The 18,608-nt window shown below is 41.1% G+C and overlaps 1 protein-coding gene across 16 annotated transcripts in view; it reads right to left on the bottom strand.

The window, feature by feature from the left end:
* The window catches only part of ptpdc1a (protein tyrosine phosphatase domain containing 1a), a 240,005-nt gene that overhangs the window by 52,762 nt on the left and 168,635 nt on the right, over positions 1-18,608 (bottom strand). For 14 of the 16 annotated variants that reach the window (XM_069939774.1, XM_069939772.1, XM_069939783.1 and 11 more), the window contains one exon: positions 16,379-16,468. In XM_069939774.1, coding sequence (XP_069795875.1) covers positions 16,379-16,460 — 82 coding nt within the window. In that variant the 5' untranslated portion in view covers positions 16,461-16,468. Of the gene's footprint in view, positions 1-1,011; positions 1,231-9,556; positions 9,695-16,378; positions 16,469-18,608 lie in introns of those variants that run through there. The other 2 variants (XM_069939769.1, XM_069939785.1) reach the window with 2 other exon arrangements.

Raw genomic sequence — 18,608 nt, 5'->3', positions numbered from 1 at the left:
TGCCATCTTATTCAAACACATCTTTATTGAAACAGCTGCTATGAGTAAAGCTGAATATCTCCTCCCATCTTCATCAAAGGTTACTTCAGAGAACATTTACAATTTTAAACATACGTATTTTTAACTTATTATTTTCTTTTTTTTTTAAATATTTTCCTTGACTTTTTGCCGGTTTCTTGAAGCTGCCAGTTGCTTGAATTCTGGATACCAGGATTTTTACTGTATTTTTCTTACATCCTTTTAAATGTTTGTATTGTACCAACTCTGGCAAATCACTCAAGGCACTCACCACTCTGAGTCAAAAAACTTATCTCTGACACCCCCCCTCCCTGAACTTTCCTCCAATCACCTAATATTGCTATTTATGCCCCAGGAAAGAGGTGCTACTGTCCACCCTATCTAAGCCCCCATCATCTTGTATACCACTATTAAGCCGCCTCTCATCCTTTGTTTCTCCAAAGGGAGCAGCACTAGCTCTATCAACCTTTCTTTTGACACGATTTCCAATCCAGGCAACATCCTGGTAAATCTCCTCTGGACCATGAAACCTGTACCACCCAATCATAACCTTCCAACTTTTTTTTTTCGGAACATGGGAGCACCCAGCAAAAAAAACTCACACAGGTCACAGGGAGAACGTACAAACTTCTTACAGGCAGTGCCAGATTTGTCTGGGTCGCTGTTGCAAGTTTGTGCCCTGCACAACATTTTGTCTCGTAAAATTCATAGCATAAAACGGAGATTTGTCAGGTTCAATCTTTTTTTAAAAACAGGATGTAGTTTATGTCAGTATTCTGAGGTAAAATTTACAAGCAGCTATTTTACAAGTGCCGAGTCAGTTGAAAACAAAATCATCTCGACCTCCACAACGCTCAAAAAAATGCACAAAATTGTAGATTCAGTGAACCTCAATCTCTGATACAACAAAGAGTACTGAATTTAGCAATGTTGCAGTTTTAAAAACTATGCACATTTCCTTTTGTTGAACATCTAGATCATAGCATTATTTACTTTTTCTTGGCGAAAGGGTCGTTTTGGCCTCTTCAATACTAACTGAAGATACAGCAACCATAACCTGGTGCGTTGAAGATGAGAGCATCTCTCTAGCTGAGCTGCGACGTATGTGCAAGACTTGAACCAAGGTATCTGAAGCAGAAAGCCTCTGACTGAATAATGCTGCTCAAATACTCCACTGCAGAATGCCTTCTGGATGGTGATCTGCTTCAAATACTCAAGATATAAAATTGCCAGTAAACATCCGTTGCTTGCAAAATCAACAATGTTGAAGTAAAATCTGATGTTCTGATACAAGTACATCAGCTCTTTAAGGGAGGCTATAGAGTTCCCATAGTAACAAATCGAGAAGCCAATTATGTTAGCCAACGGCTGAAACCTTCTGTGCAATGCTGCAGCTTGGGACAGTTATCATTCTACTAATAAGCAATGAGTAACACAGTCCAATAGGAACATTTTGCTGTGAAAGCACATTCAGAAGCTTTACCTTTACAGCAAATGAAATAAAACTAATCATTATTCTCGGATCTTTTGTGTAACTTGAATCCAGTCAATGTTCAATATGCATTAGACTCAATTTAATTTCTGGAGATGAGGTGGCCCAGCTGATTTCCATTTATCCAGACTACTGTTAACCTGATACATCTTTTATCAGAATAATTAGAAAATAAACTAGTTCAACCATTTGATCCTCTATTAAAGAAATGTTCACACACAGATAACAGACTTATTAAGTGGATCAAATGAGACAGACTTTTTTTTTAAAGGGGCAGTCCAAAGCATAAAGTTGTAACATAAATTCCCTCCCTAAAGTAGATTGCCCAGAAAGGTTAGGCTGTGAATTTTTAAAAATGCAATGAAGTAGAAACGACTAAAAACAAACAATAGAAAACTACTTAAGCATTTAAGCCAAAATTCCAGTACTGTATGAATAAGACCAAGAGAGTAAAATTGGTTGGGGAACTTCGACAGCAATGTAGTTAAAAATTTGAAATGACTGCATGCCATTAACACAATCTCAAACTTTCTCCCCAATTCTCATGAATTTAACATTTTGATCTGTTGTTACCACTGATGAGCTCTCACCACAAGTGGAATATTGCAAAAGCAGCTTCATGATGTGCATTATTTTCTTCACTGTTGAGCCAATTTTTTTTTTTAAATACCCAAATGAAATAAATTCAATATATGGCGAGGTATTTTAAGGATTTATTTCATGTTCAGAATCCCATTTGCAGGTGCATTCCTGTAAATTTTGAAATTCCTTTATACCAATAGCTGTTTAAGCATGGGACTCTTTTAAATGCCTGCTCTCTATTAAGGTCTGCCTTTCTGGAAACTGTATGGCAGCCAAATACTCCTTCTAGCTGTCAATGCAGAAGTAATATTTATCAAAAAAATGGAAGAATCCTCACTTTATTGGTTGGGCCATTCTTGACTTTTTCCACCAATGCAAGGCTAGCAATATCAAAGCAGATAACCTGCAAGAATGCTGTAGCTAAGCACGCCACTAATCACAACTTTGACAGCTGCACAAATACCCTGTAGCCAAGAAACAGGCCCTTAGCCTACAAAGTGCCCATCAATACTAATTTCAGCACTTGTTCTCTAGTCCTATGCCATGGTGAATCAAGTGCTCATCGAGACAATCAAAATGTGATGTTAGTACCTGCTTCCATCAGGCTGTGCATTCAAGTTTGTCACATGGTATCTGATACAGCGAGAAAAATTCGCACATATCATTTCTAGCATGCATACAAAGTTGGAGAACGATTGCACAATTACAGAGTTTACTATTACAAGAGAAGTTCGATAGATTAAGGGCAAAATGAAATTCATTCAAGAACTTGGTTGCAGGGAAGAAACCTCTTTAATTTCCCACTCTTGGATGTTTTCCCTCATGGGAGGAGGGCGAACAGAGTGTATCCAGGGTGAGATGGGTCATTCAGTATGTTGGCTGCCATTCTCAGGCAGTGGGAGATGTAAAGGGAATTGGTAGAAACAGGATGGTCTGAACTGCCTTCACCACCTTCTGCAGCACCCAGGTTTGGACAGGGCAACTCCCATTAACATCTTGTGATGCATCAAGCTTGTGTGCCTTCAATGGTGCAACTGTAGATATTGTAGAGGGCTTCGCCAAACTTCTTTCATTTTCAGTTGGTGGGTTTTCTTGACCATCATGTCTATGTGTTCGGCCCAGATAATGTCATTAGAACAGTTTTCACCCAAGAACTTGAAGTTATCTCTGGTCTTCACTCCATCGTCATTGATGTAGATATGGATGGGGATTCTACATCCACTCCTTAAATCTATGATCAGATCCTTTGTCTTAGTGACATTGAGAGAAAGGATGTTATCTTGGCACCATGTCATCAGACTTTCAATTTTCTTCCTGTATTCTGTCACTATTTGATATTTGGCCTACGACTGAGGTGTCATCAACAGACTTAAAGATAGAGTTAGAACAGTATTTGGCTGTATAGTCATGGGTGCAGAGGCAGTATAATGGAGGGCTGAGTATACACCCTTGCAGAGTGCCAGTGTTGAGTCTGATTATGGAGTACATGTTGCTATCCATATTCACTGATAGCAAGGAGATGATAATTGACTTCAGGAAAGAGGGCAAAGACCACACTCATGTCCATATCAATGGCACTGAAGTGGAGAAAATAGTTCCATTTTTCAGGACTAAACATTTTCAATGACCTGACCTGGGCCAACCCCACTGTCGAGACTGTCAAGAAACCACACCAATGTCTCCATTTTCTTAGAGGACAAAGCAAGTTCACATGTCCCCATTGTCTTTCAACAACTTTGAGAGGTTCACCATCAAAAGCATACTTTTGATGGTATTATGGCATGGTACGGGTGCTGCTCTACTCAAGATTGGAAGAAGTTCCAGAAGGTGATTGATCAAGACATAATGCAAACTTATCTCCCTTCCATGGGCATCATCTACATCTTCCACTGCCAAAGAAAAGCAGCTAATATACTCAAGGACCCATCATACATAGCCACATTCTCTCTTCCCATTGGGGAGAAGGCTCAAAAGTGTAAAATCGTGCACCACATACCCAAGAACAGGTTCCCTCCAGGCATCACACTCATGAATGAGCCCCACAACAATGCTCTCATGTTCCCATTGCTTTGTACTAATTGTTCTTGCAACTGAATGTGCTCTTGATCTTCTACTTATATATGGCTATATAAATATTGAAGTTGACCTGTTAGACTGCTCAGAGATGAAGCTTCTTCACTATAAAATGGGACAAATAAAGTTAACTGATAGACAAGAAGTCAACATTGAGTTGCAAAGTGGAGATCTGTGGTCAAGATTCCTCACTTTAGGGATGAGTTTGTTGGGACTACGGTATTGAAGGCATTCTGCAGTTGAAGAATAGACATTTGACATTGATATCCTTGATTTTGGGAGCCAAGGGCAGAGCCAGGGAGGTGGCGTTTGCCATGGAACTCTTTGGGCTGTAGGCAATTTGAAGTTGGTCAAGCTGGCTAGGAGGTAAGCGTTGATGCGAGCCATAACCAGCCTCTCAAAGTACTTAATGATGATGGAATTCAGGGCCCCTGCAATCCCACTACCATCACTTCCAATCCTACCCCAGCCCCCACGACCTGGAGGACTATTCTACCTCTCCTTTCACATCGTTAGAGTAGAATTCACTCCCTGCCCATATGTTCCAAGAGTTGAAAGGTTGAACTACAGGTTGAATTTCAGAGTTACATCCTGAAAAGAAAGCTCTCAATTTGCAAAGTTCAACTCCTGAATATAAGCAAGTCCCGCAGTACTGTTTTGGATCCAGCATACTGAATTTTCAGACTTTCTTTTATTGAAGTATTTTCTTTAAAAATAGGAAGATTACTATAACCATTTTAATATGGAAAGGTGGCAAAGATAACATTTTATGCCCATATTTATAAAAGGCAACAGTTAATATAGACTCCTAAACAGCCTCCAACCATTGTAGAATTGGGAGAGGGATTTCCTGTTTATTATCTTTTTAAAACCTTGGATTCATTTTTTTTTGTTTTACGCTTCTCTCAGAAGATTACATGGCTGTTGAAAAATATCTAATTATATAGTCATGATGATCCAAGTTTTAAAGGACAGCAGAGTTAGTGTAGCAGTTAGGGCAACGCTTTCCAGCGCCAGCGACCAGAAGTCGAATCCACACTGTCTGTAAGGACTTTGTACATTCGCTTGTGTCTGCATGGGTTTCCTCCAGGTGCTATGGTTTCCTCCCACCATTCAAAACATACTGGGGATTGGAGGTCAATTGGGTGAAATTGGGCAGCACAGATCATGAACTGAAAGGGCCTGCTACTGTCTTGTATGTCTCAATTTAAATTTAAATAACAATTTAAAGTGGAGCAAGTTTGATAGACCAGTTGGTCTTAAACTCCTTGCAACTTCCAGATGTCATGCCCTTGAGCTGGTTATACTGTGTAACCTAATTCAATCATTTTTTTCTGCACACTCCACTCCTCAAAAGAGTGAAATTTTAAAATGAGATCGATTTGTACGTGAGATAAGAGAGAAATAGAAGGACTGAGAACACATAATTGCTGGAGAAAATTGAGCACACTTTGATTTTAACAAGGCAATTGCCAATCATGGACTTGAGGAAAAATAGCAGAACCAGGATCAGTAAAACAAAAATAGTTTGACCTTCCAAACCACTATGCCCGCTTGACAATTTTCCACGAAGAGAAAAACACCAGACAAACCAGTCATCGTTCTACTTTTAGTCTCAACCATTACTGACCATGAACGCTCCTTAAATAGGATTTATCTTACAAGCTCAGAGTAATGAACTTTTATTGTTAATTACAAAGTTAATGAAAATATCCATCTCAGTTATTGCATTGTTTTTAAAAAAAACTTTATTTGTTCAAAAAACATTTCATGGAAATTGAAACCTACATTCTGCACTGAAACAGACATTATAAATGCCAAGAATAAATATAATCCAGGTCTTTCTCCATGGAATTGAGTAAATATGAAGAATGAACAATTATCCACTCCACCAGCAGTCATCCAGCTACAGGGGAACACAACTTTATCAAAGATTATAATCTCTGACACTCCCATTTCACGTGCTGTAACCACCACCACATTTTGGATTCTACTCAAAGACTTTATAAACTTTTTTTGGAAAACCTCGAGCATGATGTATATCTATTAATAGCAACAGTGAGTTAATGTTATCATGACATTTCCACATTCCATTGATATTGCTTCATCTCTTTACTTCTGCAGCTCAAACCAAAATCCTCATTCACATTTACAGATCATCCCATGCCCTTGCCTCATGTAGTTTCTGCAACCCTGAAAATCCTACAACTCCACCTTGTAACATTTTCCTATGACTTAGGCCTTGAGTGCCTTTTCCATCTGTCTGTGCCACTAGCGGCAGGGATTTCAACTACTTTTCTCCACTTTCTTTTTTAAAACTCTGTTCTTCAATATAACCTTTGGTCTCTTTTCTTAATCTGCATGATGTACGACATCTATATGTTTTGTAAACCATCTTCAGGTTGTGGAATAACTGGTGGGCCACAACGTATTTCTATGTGGGTCTTTAAAAATGTTAAATAAAATACTTTAAATTTCTGACAGTGCTGCATTTGACTTGAAAATATTGCTGTTACTGCCACGAGTGGGTCCTGGCATGTTAGACCGGAAGACAGGAGATCCTTAGTCCGAAGAAAGGTGAGAACTACTGAGTTATTATTTCTCATAACGCTCATTGGTTCGCTAATATGAGATCCCATCTGCGTATGTGCAGCCAATTCATCTGTTTGACTTGCAGCACAGACACCATTTTGGGCAGCAACAAAAGTTCTAAAAATGTCGCTAAAACGCGTTTAACACAATCCGACCAACATATGGAAGCCGAGCACGAACCCCAGGGAAGCTCTTCCTCGAAGGAATTGAGCAAAAAGCAATCCAGGGCAGCTGGTGGGAGGTTCCTCAGCCCTGAGGTGGGAGCAGAGTGCAGTCAGGGAAAGGCCTCGAGCTCAGAGCTCCTACACCACAATCGAAGTGCTGAAGAACCAGCGGGCCTGCTGGGGAGCAGGCAACCCGCTGAGAAGCAGCGATGCCAACCTACCTCCTTTGGGAGTTGGGACAGGGCAAGCTGATCTACCTCCGTTCGACAAGGTTTGGCCACTCTACGACCCGCTCGTCGGGCGTATTTTATCCACCCGCTCGATGGGCGAGGATGATCACCAGCTGCACAAAAAGCCTGAGAAAAGGCAACATAAGTGTCTCTGATCCACGGGCACCCAGTCGATCAGGGTCCGTTAGAAAAGCCTGCCTGAGTGCAGAGCCTACGACCAATGAGATCTTGTTAAGACTGGACAAGTTGGAAGGCCTGATATCAGCAATCATGATTAAACCACGACCGCCTTCTGAGCAGAGGGAGGAATCTTATTTCCAATATCAATGGGATGAGGGAGAACCCGAGGGGCCGGACATGGAAATCAAGTCCCCTAACCCTCAATACACTACTCTCACTGGTCAGGATGAGAGAAAAGTTCGATCAATCGTAGGAAAATTTGCAGTATTGAGGGGCATTGGGCAACCCCACGATGAAGAAATTGTGGGGTCAATATCATATCTGGTATCGAATGTCTTCGAAGAGACGGTGCTGGAGGACTTGATTAAAAAATACCCTTGCCCTGCCGATTGCCCTCAGCTGGATGCACTAAAAGTAAACCCCACCATATGGGAGAATTTGAACGTCCCCTCGAGAGCCAAGGACATGAAGCTGCAAAGATTACAGGCCTCTCTGGTTAAAAGTATCACTGCATTTGCCCAGACCCTGTCGTCTAATATAACAGAGACACAACAAGATGTGCTGGGGTTGCTCTCCCATGCCAGTAATGAACTTAAAGCCTTCCGGAAGGAGCTGATAAAGTCTGATCTAAATGCTCCGTATGCTCATTTATGTAAACCCGCTAATCCTGTCACTAAATTTCTCTTTGGTGATGATCTGAGTAAATAGGTGAAGGACCTGAATGAGCAGCAGAAGGAAGAAGCTGGAGTGTTTAGAGGCTCGAGAGTACGGGCAAGAGCAACTACTACGTTTCATCCCATCGCAGGTACGTGGGGATAGGGATAAAACCCTCTCAGGTGGCACCACCATGCAGGCATTTTCTAGGGCCAAAGACTCCGCAGAGGTCGAGCCAAACTGCACAGCCACGCTGGCCAAGCACGCCAAGAAAATGAGCACCACCTACAGACAGCTGAGTGCATTTTCTAATTATGATGATAAGATTGTGGGCAGTCGATTAAAAATTCTCAATGGTGTAATATTACTACTGATGCTAATGTTCGGCATACAGTATCTAGGTATAAAATTGAGTTTGACCCACAGAAATTCCCTCTGGTTAGGAGAAAGGGCTTATATAATTATATACGCAGCCCCCGAGCTCATGGAAGCTCCACATAAAGAGATTATGGCTTTAGAACGCAGAACGCTGCTGCCAGCAAGAGAATGAGTTAGTCTCAAACGTTTTCATGGGACCAAAGAGAAGCGGGTGAATGAGAGTGATCTTAGATTTACCTGACCCGAATGAGTATGTCTTATACCAACATTTTAAAATGGACACAATTCACTCTGTTATGCCATTATTATGTAAGGGCTATTTAATGGCATCCGTCGATGTACAAGATGTTTATTATTCAGTATCCATACACCCGCTCTCTAGAAAGTACCTGGTTTATTTGGAAGGGTGAAATGTTGCAATACAAGGCACTACTTAATGGACTTAGTTCTGCACCCAGAATATTTACCAAATTGCTGAAACCGGTTTTCTCCCGGCTCAGAAAGGAGGGTCATATGGTGATGGGTTACTTGGATGACACGACTGCGATTGGCAGGTCCACGGGCGAAACACAGAGAGCATTGAACGCCACTACGGCGCTACTGCAAAAACTGGGATTTATTATACACCCCAAAAAATCAGTCCTCAGCCCAACCAGAGAAAATAAATTCCTTGGGTTCCTCATAAATATGGAATCGATGAGAATATCCCTGCCAAAAGATTTTTAAAAAGGTGGAAACACTACAGGCTTCTAGTGCTTTGATTGCACACACATATACCTCAATAAGGAAAGTAGCAAAGGTAATTGGGAAATTGGTGGCTATAAAGTATAGATTCCTGGAAAGAAATAAAGTACAACTCTTAAAGACCACCAGGGATCATTTTGATAGACCTATGAGCTTATCACAGAAGTTGCAAGGTGGATGACAAATGTATCGGAGGCTTATGCCATGATAGAGATTAGAAAGTTTGATATGGAAATCCGATCAGATGCTCGTGGTGAAGGATGGGGCATCACAGACTTAACTACTCTGTCAGTGGCAGATGGACTATTCAAGAGATTAGACTGGCATCAGCATCTGGCATGAACTTCCTAGAAATGTTGCCAGCTCAGTTGGCACTGAAGTCTTTCTGTTCAAAGAAAAGGGGTATACTCGTGTTGATGAGGTTAGACAACACTTCAGCAGTAACGTACCTGAATAAAATGGGAGGTGTGAAGTCCCCATCATGTAACTGGCTCACACCACCGACGTGGAGTTGATGTATTGAAAGGAATATCTGGATTACAGCCTCGTATTTGCCGAGCGTCTTAACTATCAGGCGGATTTGATGTCTAGAAAGTTCAATGATAGAATGGAATGGTTGTTGGGGGGGGGAAAAAGTTTTAATTTGATACTACAGAATTTTGGGCTGCCAGAAATCAATCTGTTTCCATCTCATTTAAATGCTCAAGTACCGAGATATAGATCCTGGTTGCCAGACCCCCAGGCAGAAACCATAGACGTCTTTACGATTGATTGGGCAGAACTGAATTTTTATGCTTTTCTCCCCTTCTCATTAGTAGTTAAATGTCTGCGCAAAGTTCAGGAGGACGGGGCCACTGGTCTCCTGGTGGTGCCAAATTGACCTTCCCAGTCCTGGTTCCCAATGCTGAGTTAGATGCTGCTAGAATGGCCTTTACTGTTGAGAAGGAGCAAGGAATTACAAGTTTAACCAGTATCTCTCCTTCCCCATCCTCTCACTCATTTCGATCTCTTATGTTGCAGGATTGGCATGAAAAATTTGGCGTAAAAAGATTGCAGCCGAAAACAGTGGATATCATTTGTGGTTCACGAAGAAGGTCAACTCAGAAGCAATATGCCGCTTATGTTAACAAATAGCAACTGTTTTGTTTTAATGAGAATTTAAATGTTAATTGCACTTCAGTTTCAGATGTTTTGCATTTCCTCACTGTTTTATGTTCACGTAGCCAGTTATAGAGCTATCAATATGGCCAAGAGTGCTTTGGTTGTTCTTCCTGACTCGACGACACACCGAACACTCTGTTGGGAATCATCCCCTGATTTCAAGGCTCATGAGGGGAATATTTCACTTACGTCTGCCTACGCAACATTATCATGCTATCTAGGATGTTAAAGTTGTGTTGGATTTGTTGTGACATTTGTCACCAGAGTACAATTTGGACTTGCGTGATTTAACTTGGAAATTGCTCATGCTTGTGGCCTTGACTTTGGCCCAAAGAATACAGTCTTTAACTTGTTTACACCTGGACTATATCATTTGGGAAAATGATTTTGTTGAATTTCATGTTCATGACTTGTTGAAACATAATAAACCTGGTAGTGTGGGAACAAAGTTTAAATTGTACGTTTATCAAGGGGATGAAAGATTATGTGTGGTGCTGTATCTGAGGCAATATATTGAATGCATTCACGATATCGGAGAGGAAGAGAGATTCTTGTTTGTATATTATAGGAAATTGGATCAGCGGGCATCCTCTCAGACCTTGGCCAGATGGCTAAAGAGGACCATGAGGTTGGCCAGAGTGGAATCCACTCGGTTTGGGGCTCACTCAACCAGAGTGGCAGCTGCATCTACTGTTAGTAGAGCGGAAGTCCCCATTTGGAATATCATCCATCAGATGGAATGGTCAAATGAAAGAACTTTTAACAGGATTTACAATAAGCCTCTGAGAACGGAGGGAAAGATTTCACTGCAGCAACTTTGCAGGCTGCCAATTGAATTGTGCCACATACAGGAGGTCTATTGATTCACCCTATGGTCTTTTGGACCATGCGAAAAAGAGACCACTGAGATTTGAAATCTCATATTAGTGAACTAATGAGCATTACGAAAAATAATGGAGCATTAAACGAGAGCTTGCCGGTTCGAAGTTTGATGATTATTATTTGAGTAATGGGAGCGGTGAGATAATATTCCCTCCTCGCCCTCCTGTAATTACTTTGAACATTGTTAAGGTAGTTCTCGTGTTGCAAAATAAAATGGTCTTTTGACAGAATTATACCAGTGGTTGTCTTTTTCGAGATTCAAAGATTGGCTGCACATGCGCAGATGGGATTTCATATTATCTCACCACTCCCATTACTCAAATAATAATCATCGAACTTTGAACTGGTAAGTTCTCGTTTAATGCTCCATTCTTTTCTCCTGGAAGTATATCCATGCCTATTGCTGAACAGTAATCAGAAACTTCTACCTTTCTTCTAACTGTCTGTTTCCAAATTTGGTTTCTGGTTCATTAACTCGGCTACAGAAGTAAAATCAGTTGGAACAATTTATTTCAATTTCTGCTTGTATATTTGCAACATAGCAGTCAAGCATTTCAATTATTTCAATTTTTGTTCTATTAATATTATTTAGTTTCAGTGAAAATTCATTTCAGAATTGTTAAAAATAATTTTAAAATATGAGAATGGTCAGATATCTCAAATACGATCTTTAACAATCATATTGTTTGCCCCACTGAGACAGGGAGAAGATGGTAACACAAGGGAACCAAGAGGTGAGGCAGCGACGAAATAGGAAGAAGGGCATCTTCATAGAGTTTAGGAAGTAAAGGTCAGGAAGGGCTCATGGGAATTATATGGTATCCAGGAAGGAAGTAACAAAGGTCTTAGAGAGAAGGGGGCACGAGAATGTTTCAGTGTTCTGTGCATATGTGAAGAACAGAATGATAATGAGAGCAGCCATTCTCAAGGCTTTTTTTTTTACTATGACACCTGAGGACTCTGCTTAAGGATTATGGGCCCCCTTCCTTGTGAAGCAGTCAAATTTGGTTTCCTCCATACTTCTCTCCTATCAACTGCATAAAAACCATTTTACGATTTCAGTCAGTGGGCCCCCACCCCACTCCCCCACCATCGAAAATGGCTGGACTAGAGTGAAAGTAAAAACACAACGCTGGAGGAACTCAGCAGGTCAAGCAGTGTCCTTTATACAGCAAAGGTAAAAATACATCACCGATATTTCAAGCTTGAGCCCTTCATCAATGTATGGGGAAATGTGGGTAGGCTCCCGAACGAAAGAGTAAGGGAGGGAAGGGGTGGTCGCAAGGCAGGAGGTGATAGGTGAAGAAGGGAGAGAGGGAACTGCAGCAATCGAGGGGAGGAGGGTTGACTAGATAGAGGGGGAAGGGAGGGAGAACTAGAAAGGGGAAGGGAAGGGGGAGGGGAAGAGGAGAGAAGGTTATTAGAAACTGGAAAAGTTGATGTTAATGTCATCTGGTCCAGGCGGAAAATAAGGTGTTGCTCCTCCAATTTGCAGGCCGTAGAATGTACGTGCGGTTAAGAATAAAGGAGCAAAGATGTGATGAGAGGTAGAGAAGGTCCTAAATGAACACTTTGCTTCAGGTGTTCACCAGAGAGAGAGACCTTGGTAAAAGTGAGGTCAGTATAGAACAGGCTTATATGCTGGAGCATGATGAAGTCAAAAAGGAGGAAGTGCTGGATCTTCTTTAAAACATTTGGATTGCCAAGTCTCCAGAACCAGATGAGATATAGTCAGGCTGCTACATGAAACATGGGAAGAGTTACCAAAGGGGAATTACCAGAGGAATGGAGAATGGCAAATGTAGTGCCCTTGTTTAAAAAAGGATCATCCTGGGAATGACAGACCAATGAGTCTTACATCAGTGGTGGGTAAACCATTGGAGAAGATTCTTTTTTTCCAGAATTCACGAGCATTTTGAGAAGCATCATCTCAGGAATAGTCAGAATCAGAATTTATTGTCATGAATAGGTTCATGAAATTCATTGTTTTGAGGCATTACAGGTGTAAGTTTGCTATAAATTACATTTTTTAAATAAATAAATTAGTCCAAAAAAAGAGAAAGTGAGATAATGTCTATGGCTCATTGTCCATTCAGAAATCCGATGGCAGAGAGGAAGAAGTTATTTTTGTACTGTTGGGTGTTCATCTTCTGACTCCTGTACCTTCTCCATGATGGTAGCAGTGAAAAGAGGGCATGGGCTGGGTGGTGAGTATCTTTGAGGATAGAGGGTGTTTTCTTGAGATACTGTCTCTTGTACATGTCCTTAATGGAGTGACAGTTCAACCACTAAAGTCGTCAGGAGTATCAAGTTCCTTGGAGTGCACTTGACAGAGAATCTCACCTGGTCCCTTAACACCAGCCAAGAAAGCCCTGCAGCACCTCTACCTCCTGCGAGGGCTGAGGAAAGTCTATCTCCCACCTTCCATCCTCACTACATTCTACAGAGGATGAATTTGAAAGCTGTATCATCACGGACCACAAGACTCTGCAGAGGATAGTGAAGTCGGCAGAAAAGACCATGAAGGACATCTACAACACCCGATGCAGGCTAAAGGCAATAAACATTGTGAAGGACTCCACACACCACTCATGTAAACTGTTCTCCCCTCTGCCATCTGGTAGGATATACTGCAGCACTCGATTCCTTAATACCAGATTGGGCAACAGTTTTCTTTTTGCCCAAAGCCATCAGGCTCCTGAATTCCCAGAATATACATGGATGATGTACCATGGACCTTTACTGAATATATCTTAATATTTTAATATTTCAATATGTTTAACTTCTATTCTCATTTAAATGTACATAATTATGCTCCTTGGTCCTGGAGAAACATTATCTCATCTTTACCATGCGAACATGGTACGAACGATAAATAAAGGTGACTTGAATTGAGTGAAGACAGATGCCCAGGATGGCGCTAGCCAAGTTCCCAGCATTCTGCAGCTTTTGCCTATCCAGTGCATTGGCATCTCCATACCAGACAGTGACGCAACCAGTCAGAACGCTCTCCACGGTACACCTGTAGAAGTTTGCAAGTCTTTGCTGGCCTACCAAATCTCCTCAAACACCTCACAAAGTATAGCCACTGGCGAGCCATCGTCAAGATTGCATTGACATAGAGGTTGCAGGGTAGATCTTCAGCCATGTTGACACCCAGGAATTTGAAGTTCTCAACCCTTTCCACTACTAATCCATTGATGAGGACTGGTTAGTATTCTGATTTCCCCCTCCTGAAGTCAACAATCAGTTCCTTAGTTTTACTAATGTTAAGTACAAGGTTGTTGGTGTGACACCTCTCAGCCAGCTGATCGATCTCTCTCCTGGACGCTTCCTCATTGCTGTCTGTGATTCTGCTGACAACTGTGGTGTCATCAGCAAATTTGTAGATGGCACTTAAATTGTGCCTCACCAAAGTCATGGGGGTAGAGAGTTAGGCAGTGGGCTACCCATACATCCTTGAGATACATTTCTGTTGATTGTCAGTGAGGAGGAGATGTTGTTTCCAATTCACATGGACTGCGGTTTTCCAATGAGGAAGTCGAGGATCCAGTGGCAGAGGAGGATACAGAGACCCAGGTTTTGAAGCTTGCTGACCAGTACAGAGGGGATGATGGTGTTCAATGCTGAGCTGTAGCTGGTGAAATGTTGCTTTTATCCAGGAGATGCTAGCATGAGCCTAATTGTTTTTTGAGGAAGTGACAAAAAAATAAGGCGGTGGATGTGGAGTACAAAGATTTTAGCAAGGTATTCAACAAACTCCCCCATGGTCGACTGACTCAGAAATTTATGAGCCATGAAATTCATGGATACCTTGGCTGTGAGGATACAGAATTAGCTTGCCTGCAGAAAGCAGAGGGCAGTAGCAGATGGAGCGTATTCTGATTGGAAGTCAGTGATTGGTGGAATCTGCAGGACTGTGACCCCTGGACCTTGTGATTTTTATGAATGACCTGGATGAAGAAGGATGGATAGTAAGTTTGCAGATGACATGAAGGTTGGAGGGGTTGTGATAGTAAAGGTTTTCAAAGGTTACAACAGGATAGAGACAGGATGCAGAACTGGGTGGAGAATTGGCAGATGGTTACATCCAGATAAGTGTGAAATGATACACTTTGGAAGGTCAAACGAAGGCAGGGTACATAGTTAATGGCAGGATTCAACAGTGTGGAAGAACAGGTGGACTTTGGGGTCTAAATCCATAGATCTCTCAAGGCTGCCGCACAGGGTAGTTACAAAGCCTTATGTTCGCTGACCTTCATTAGTAGGGAGATTGAGTTGAAGAGCCGCGAGGTAATGTTGCAGCTCTACAAAACTCTGGCTAGACCACACTGGGAATATTCAGTGTTCATTTCTAGTCGCCACATTATAGGCTTTGGAGAGAGTGCAGAGATTTTACCAGTATTTTTCTCTTTGGAGCAAAGAAAGACAAGGGATGTAGAGGTCTACAAGATTACGAGAGGCATAGATAGGATGGACAGCCAACACTTTTTTCCTGGCTGGATGGGGGGGGGGGGGGTGGGTACAGCAGCAAATACCAGAGGACATCAGTTTAAGGTGAGGGGAGGAAAGTTTAGGGGAGACAATACGGTTAAGAATTTTGTGTTGATACAAAAAAGTGCCTGGAATACGATGCCAGAAGTGGTGCTGCAGGCTGTAACAAAAGGTACATTTAAAAAACTCTTAGACACACGGATCCAAGGAAAATGGAGGGTTATGGATGCGAGGTAGGTTTGTGTAAGTTGGCACATCGTAAGCTGAAGGGAATTGTGCTGCAATGTTCCATGATTTAAGTAACAAAAATGGTATTCTACAAATGATCTTTTAGGATCACTGTTATGTTTTAAAATTATACATGTACTTTTTATTTCCAATGAATGCAGGCCACGGAGATTGTACAAACCAAATGCTGAATATTTTTAGCAGCTGTGATAGACAATGTAGTTGGTGCCTTAATAAATATTTCCTTTCAACTTAGTGACACAGTTATTAGAAATAGTGAGGCAGCACATAACACACCTCTGACCTAAATCAAACTGCATCAGTGTGGATGTCAGATTGCTCTCACTAATTTATATTACAAAGGATGTTGTAAAATAATCTTTGCATATTTTCTTTTCCACTACAGTCCACAATATGCAATGAAGAGGTTTGCAAGTTACTAGCGATGTGCTTGTATCAGAATATTCAAACAAGTCCCCAAGAACTTTACTTGAATTTAAATTTACCTTTATCTGAAGTAACAATATACCTCCTGTGCTCCACTGAAGAATAAGATGCTTCAGGATGCAAAGAAATTCTTCTAGCCATGGCAGTATCTGTTGAAATACACATACATATCCACAATTGACTACAGCTCCTGATACCACGTTTACTTATCGCTAAACATTTTACTAAAATTATTTGTCTAGATTTTTAATCTGAACTTTACAGGGTAAAATTAAACTGGTGATGATTTAATAGTTATTTTAAATATATCGGTTATTGTTTGACTATTGTTATGTCGCAAACCAAGAGCAATGGAAATTCAACAAGGCAATGTTATTTTTTTAAAAACACTATATTTATTAATAATAACTAATAATATAACACATTAGTCAAATCAAACCCAACTATATGTGAGCATGCAAGAGAAACCCAAACATTACAACTTAGGCACAATTCAGGGAAGTCATTCCAAAGTTCAGTCTTACAAATCCATTGTCGAAACGCAGGCTTTTTAAACTGATCACGAAGGAGAAGGGAGAGACTGAGTAACCGGACTGCCAAAAGTTCAGAATCCTTGTCAAGTTTCTTCCAGATAAATATCATTTCGTACAAGGGGAATTGTCACAATCAAAACGCGCGACTTCCATGATGCTTCCAAAACCTAAGTGTGGGTCAATCGAAATGATGGGATTCAATAATTCCCCTGACCGGGAGAATCAACCAAATTGTCCATTATCTCACAAAGTCATTCCTGTTCCGTGTTCGATGAGATGGCCGCTGGTCAATAAAGTGCTGTTCCTTCAGTGTTCCCGCACACATGACTCTCTCACCATCTGTGCCCCCTGGAAAAAGCAACAGATGTCCTCCTCTCCAAAGTAGCGATTTTGGGTAAAACCCGTACTAGTTGTTGCCACCCAGTCTCTCCACAGCTGTGAATGGTTGCAACTTGTGCTAGCCCTTAAAGGGATACTCCTACTAAATGAAACAGGAGCTTGTAATACCTCCCCCAACAAAGAAAATTTTGCTCTGAGCAAAATTTTAACTGCAACCTACAATGTTTGAAATTATACATTTACTATTGTTACATGACATACCATAGACAAATATAACATTTTTAGCAATGGATATAAATAATAAGTTTCAATTTTGCTGCAAAATGTTACAAACTTAACACCTTGAAAGGCAATTATGAGTTATCACTAAATCATATTCCTGCAAAATTAGACTCCAGTTTAACAATCGTCTATTTTTGTTTTTAATTTTACTCAAGAACACTGGGGGATTATGGTCAGTATACATCACAAGTGGTCCCTGAGCTGTGCAAATGTAAACATCGAAATGCTGCAAAGCCAGTACAAGGAACAATCATTCTTTCTCTCTGGTAGAATAATTCTTTTGATGTTCATTGAATTTCTTGGACAAATAAGCCATTGTTTGGTCAATATCATCGCAACCATTCTTTTGTAATAACGCTTCTCTGTAGCTTCTACTGCTACAGAAATGGCTTCTCAAACTCAGGTGACTTAGCGACAGGCTGGTGACATAAAACGGCTTTCAGTTTGCCAAATGCTTCCTGTCAAAGTTCTGTCCAAACAAACTTTTTATTCTTCTTCAGATAGTCAAAAGAAGGGCAAAATTTTTTTTTTATATATATACAGAATTTTGAAAATGGGGGGGACGGGGACGTCACGTGATGATGTCGGGCCAGGACGGAGAATCTGGCTCCTCCAAGAAAAAATTTTAAAAAGTGGAAAAAAAGTTAAAAATTTGAAATTCATCTGAATAAATTATAAATAGTCAAAGGAAAAAAAACGCAATGCCGCGAAAGAAAGAGAAAGAAGCAGAAGAAATTGTAGAGAAGGTGGGAGAAAAAGAACCAGAGGAAAAAGAAAGGCCCTACCTTGGAGAAGAAGCCAGGACCCGTAGTCAAGCCCTCTCTTCAGTTGAAATGGGCCTCCCAGCTCGCCTCCCAGCGAGATGCAGTGTCCCTGCAACAGGGACACCTGGACAAGTCGGGGAAAGGAGTGACTCCTCGCACATCAGCAGTCGGCTGCAACGAGAGGCCCCGTCGAAGTGGCTTATTAGCCCCTAGGCAGTCCAAAAGGCTGACTGAAGAGGGAAAATTATTGGAGCTGTAAGGAGGAGAGGAAGAAGAGGAGGAGGAGGAAGAAGAACAACAACAAAGTTCCGAAGAATTGTTGAGAGAAGGCATAAGAAAGAAAGCTAAAGTTATCCCTAAATCTCAAGATC

This window comes from Narcine bancroftii, chromosome 5 (assembly GCF_036971445.1).
Source record: "Narcine bancroftii isolate sNarBan1 chromosome 5, sNarBan1.hap1, whole genome shotgun sequence".
In the NCBI taxonomy this organism is placed as follows: domain Eukaryota; kingdom Metazoa; phylum Chordata; class Chondrichthyes; order Torpediniformes; family Narcinidae; genus Narcine; species Narcine bancroftii.
Note: the sequence above shows the minus strand (reverse complement) of the source record. Positions and strands in the feature narration are given on the sequence as shown.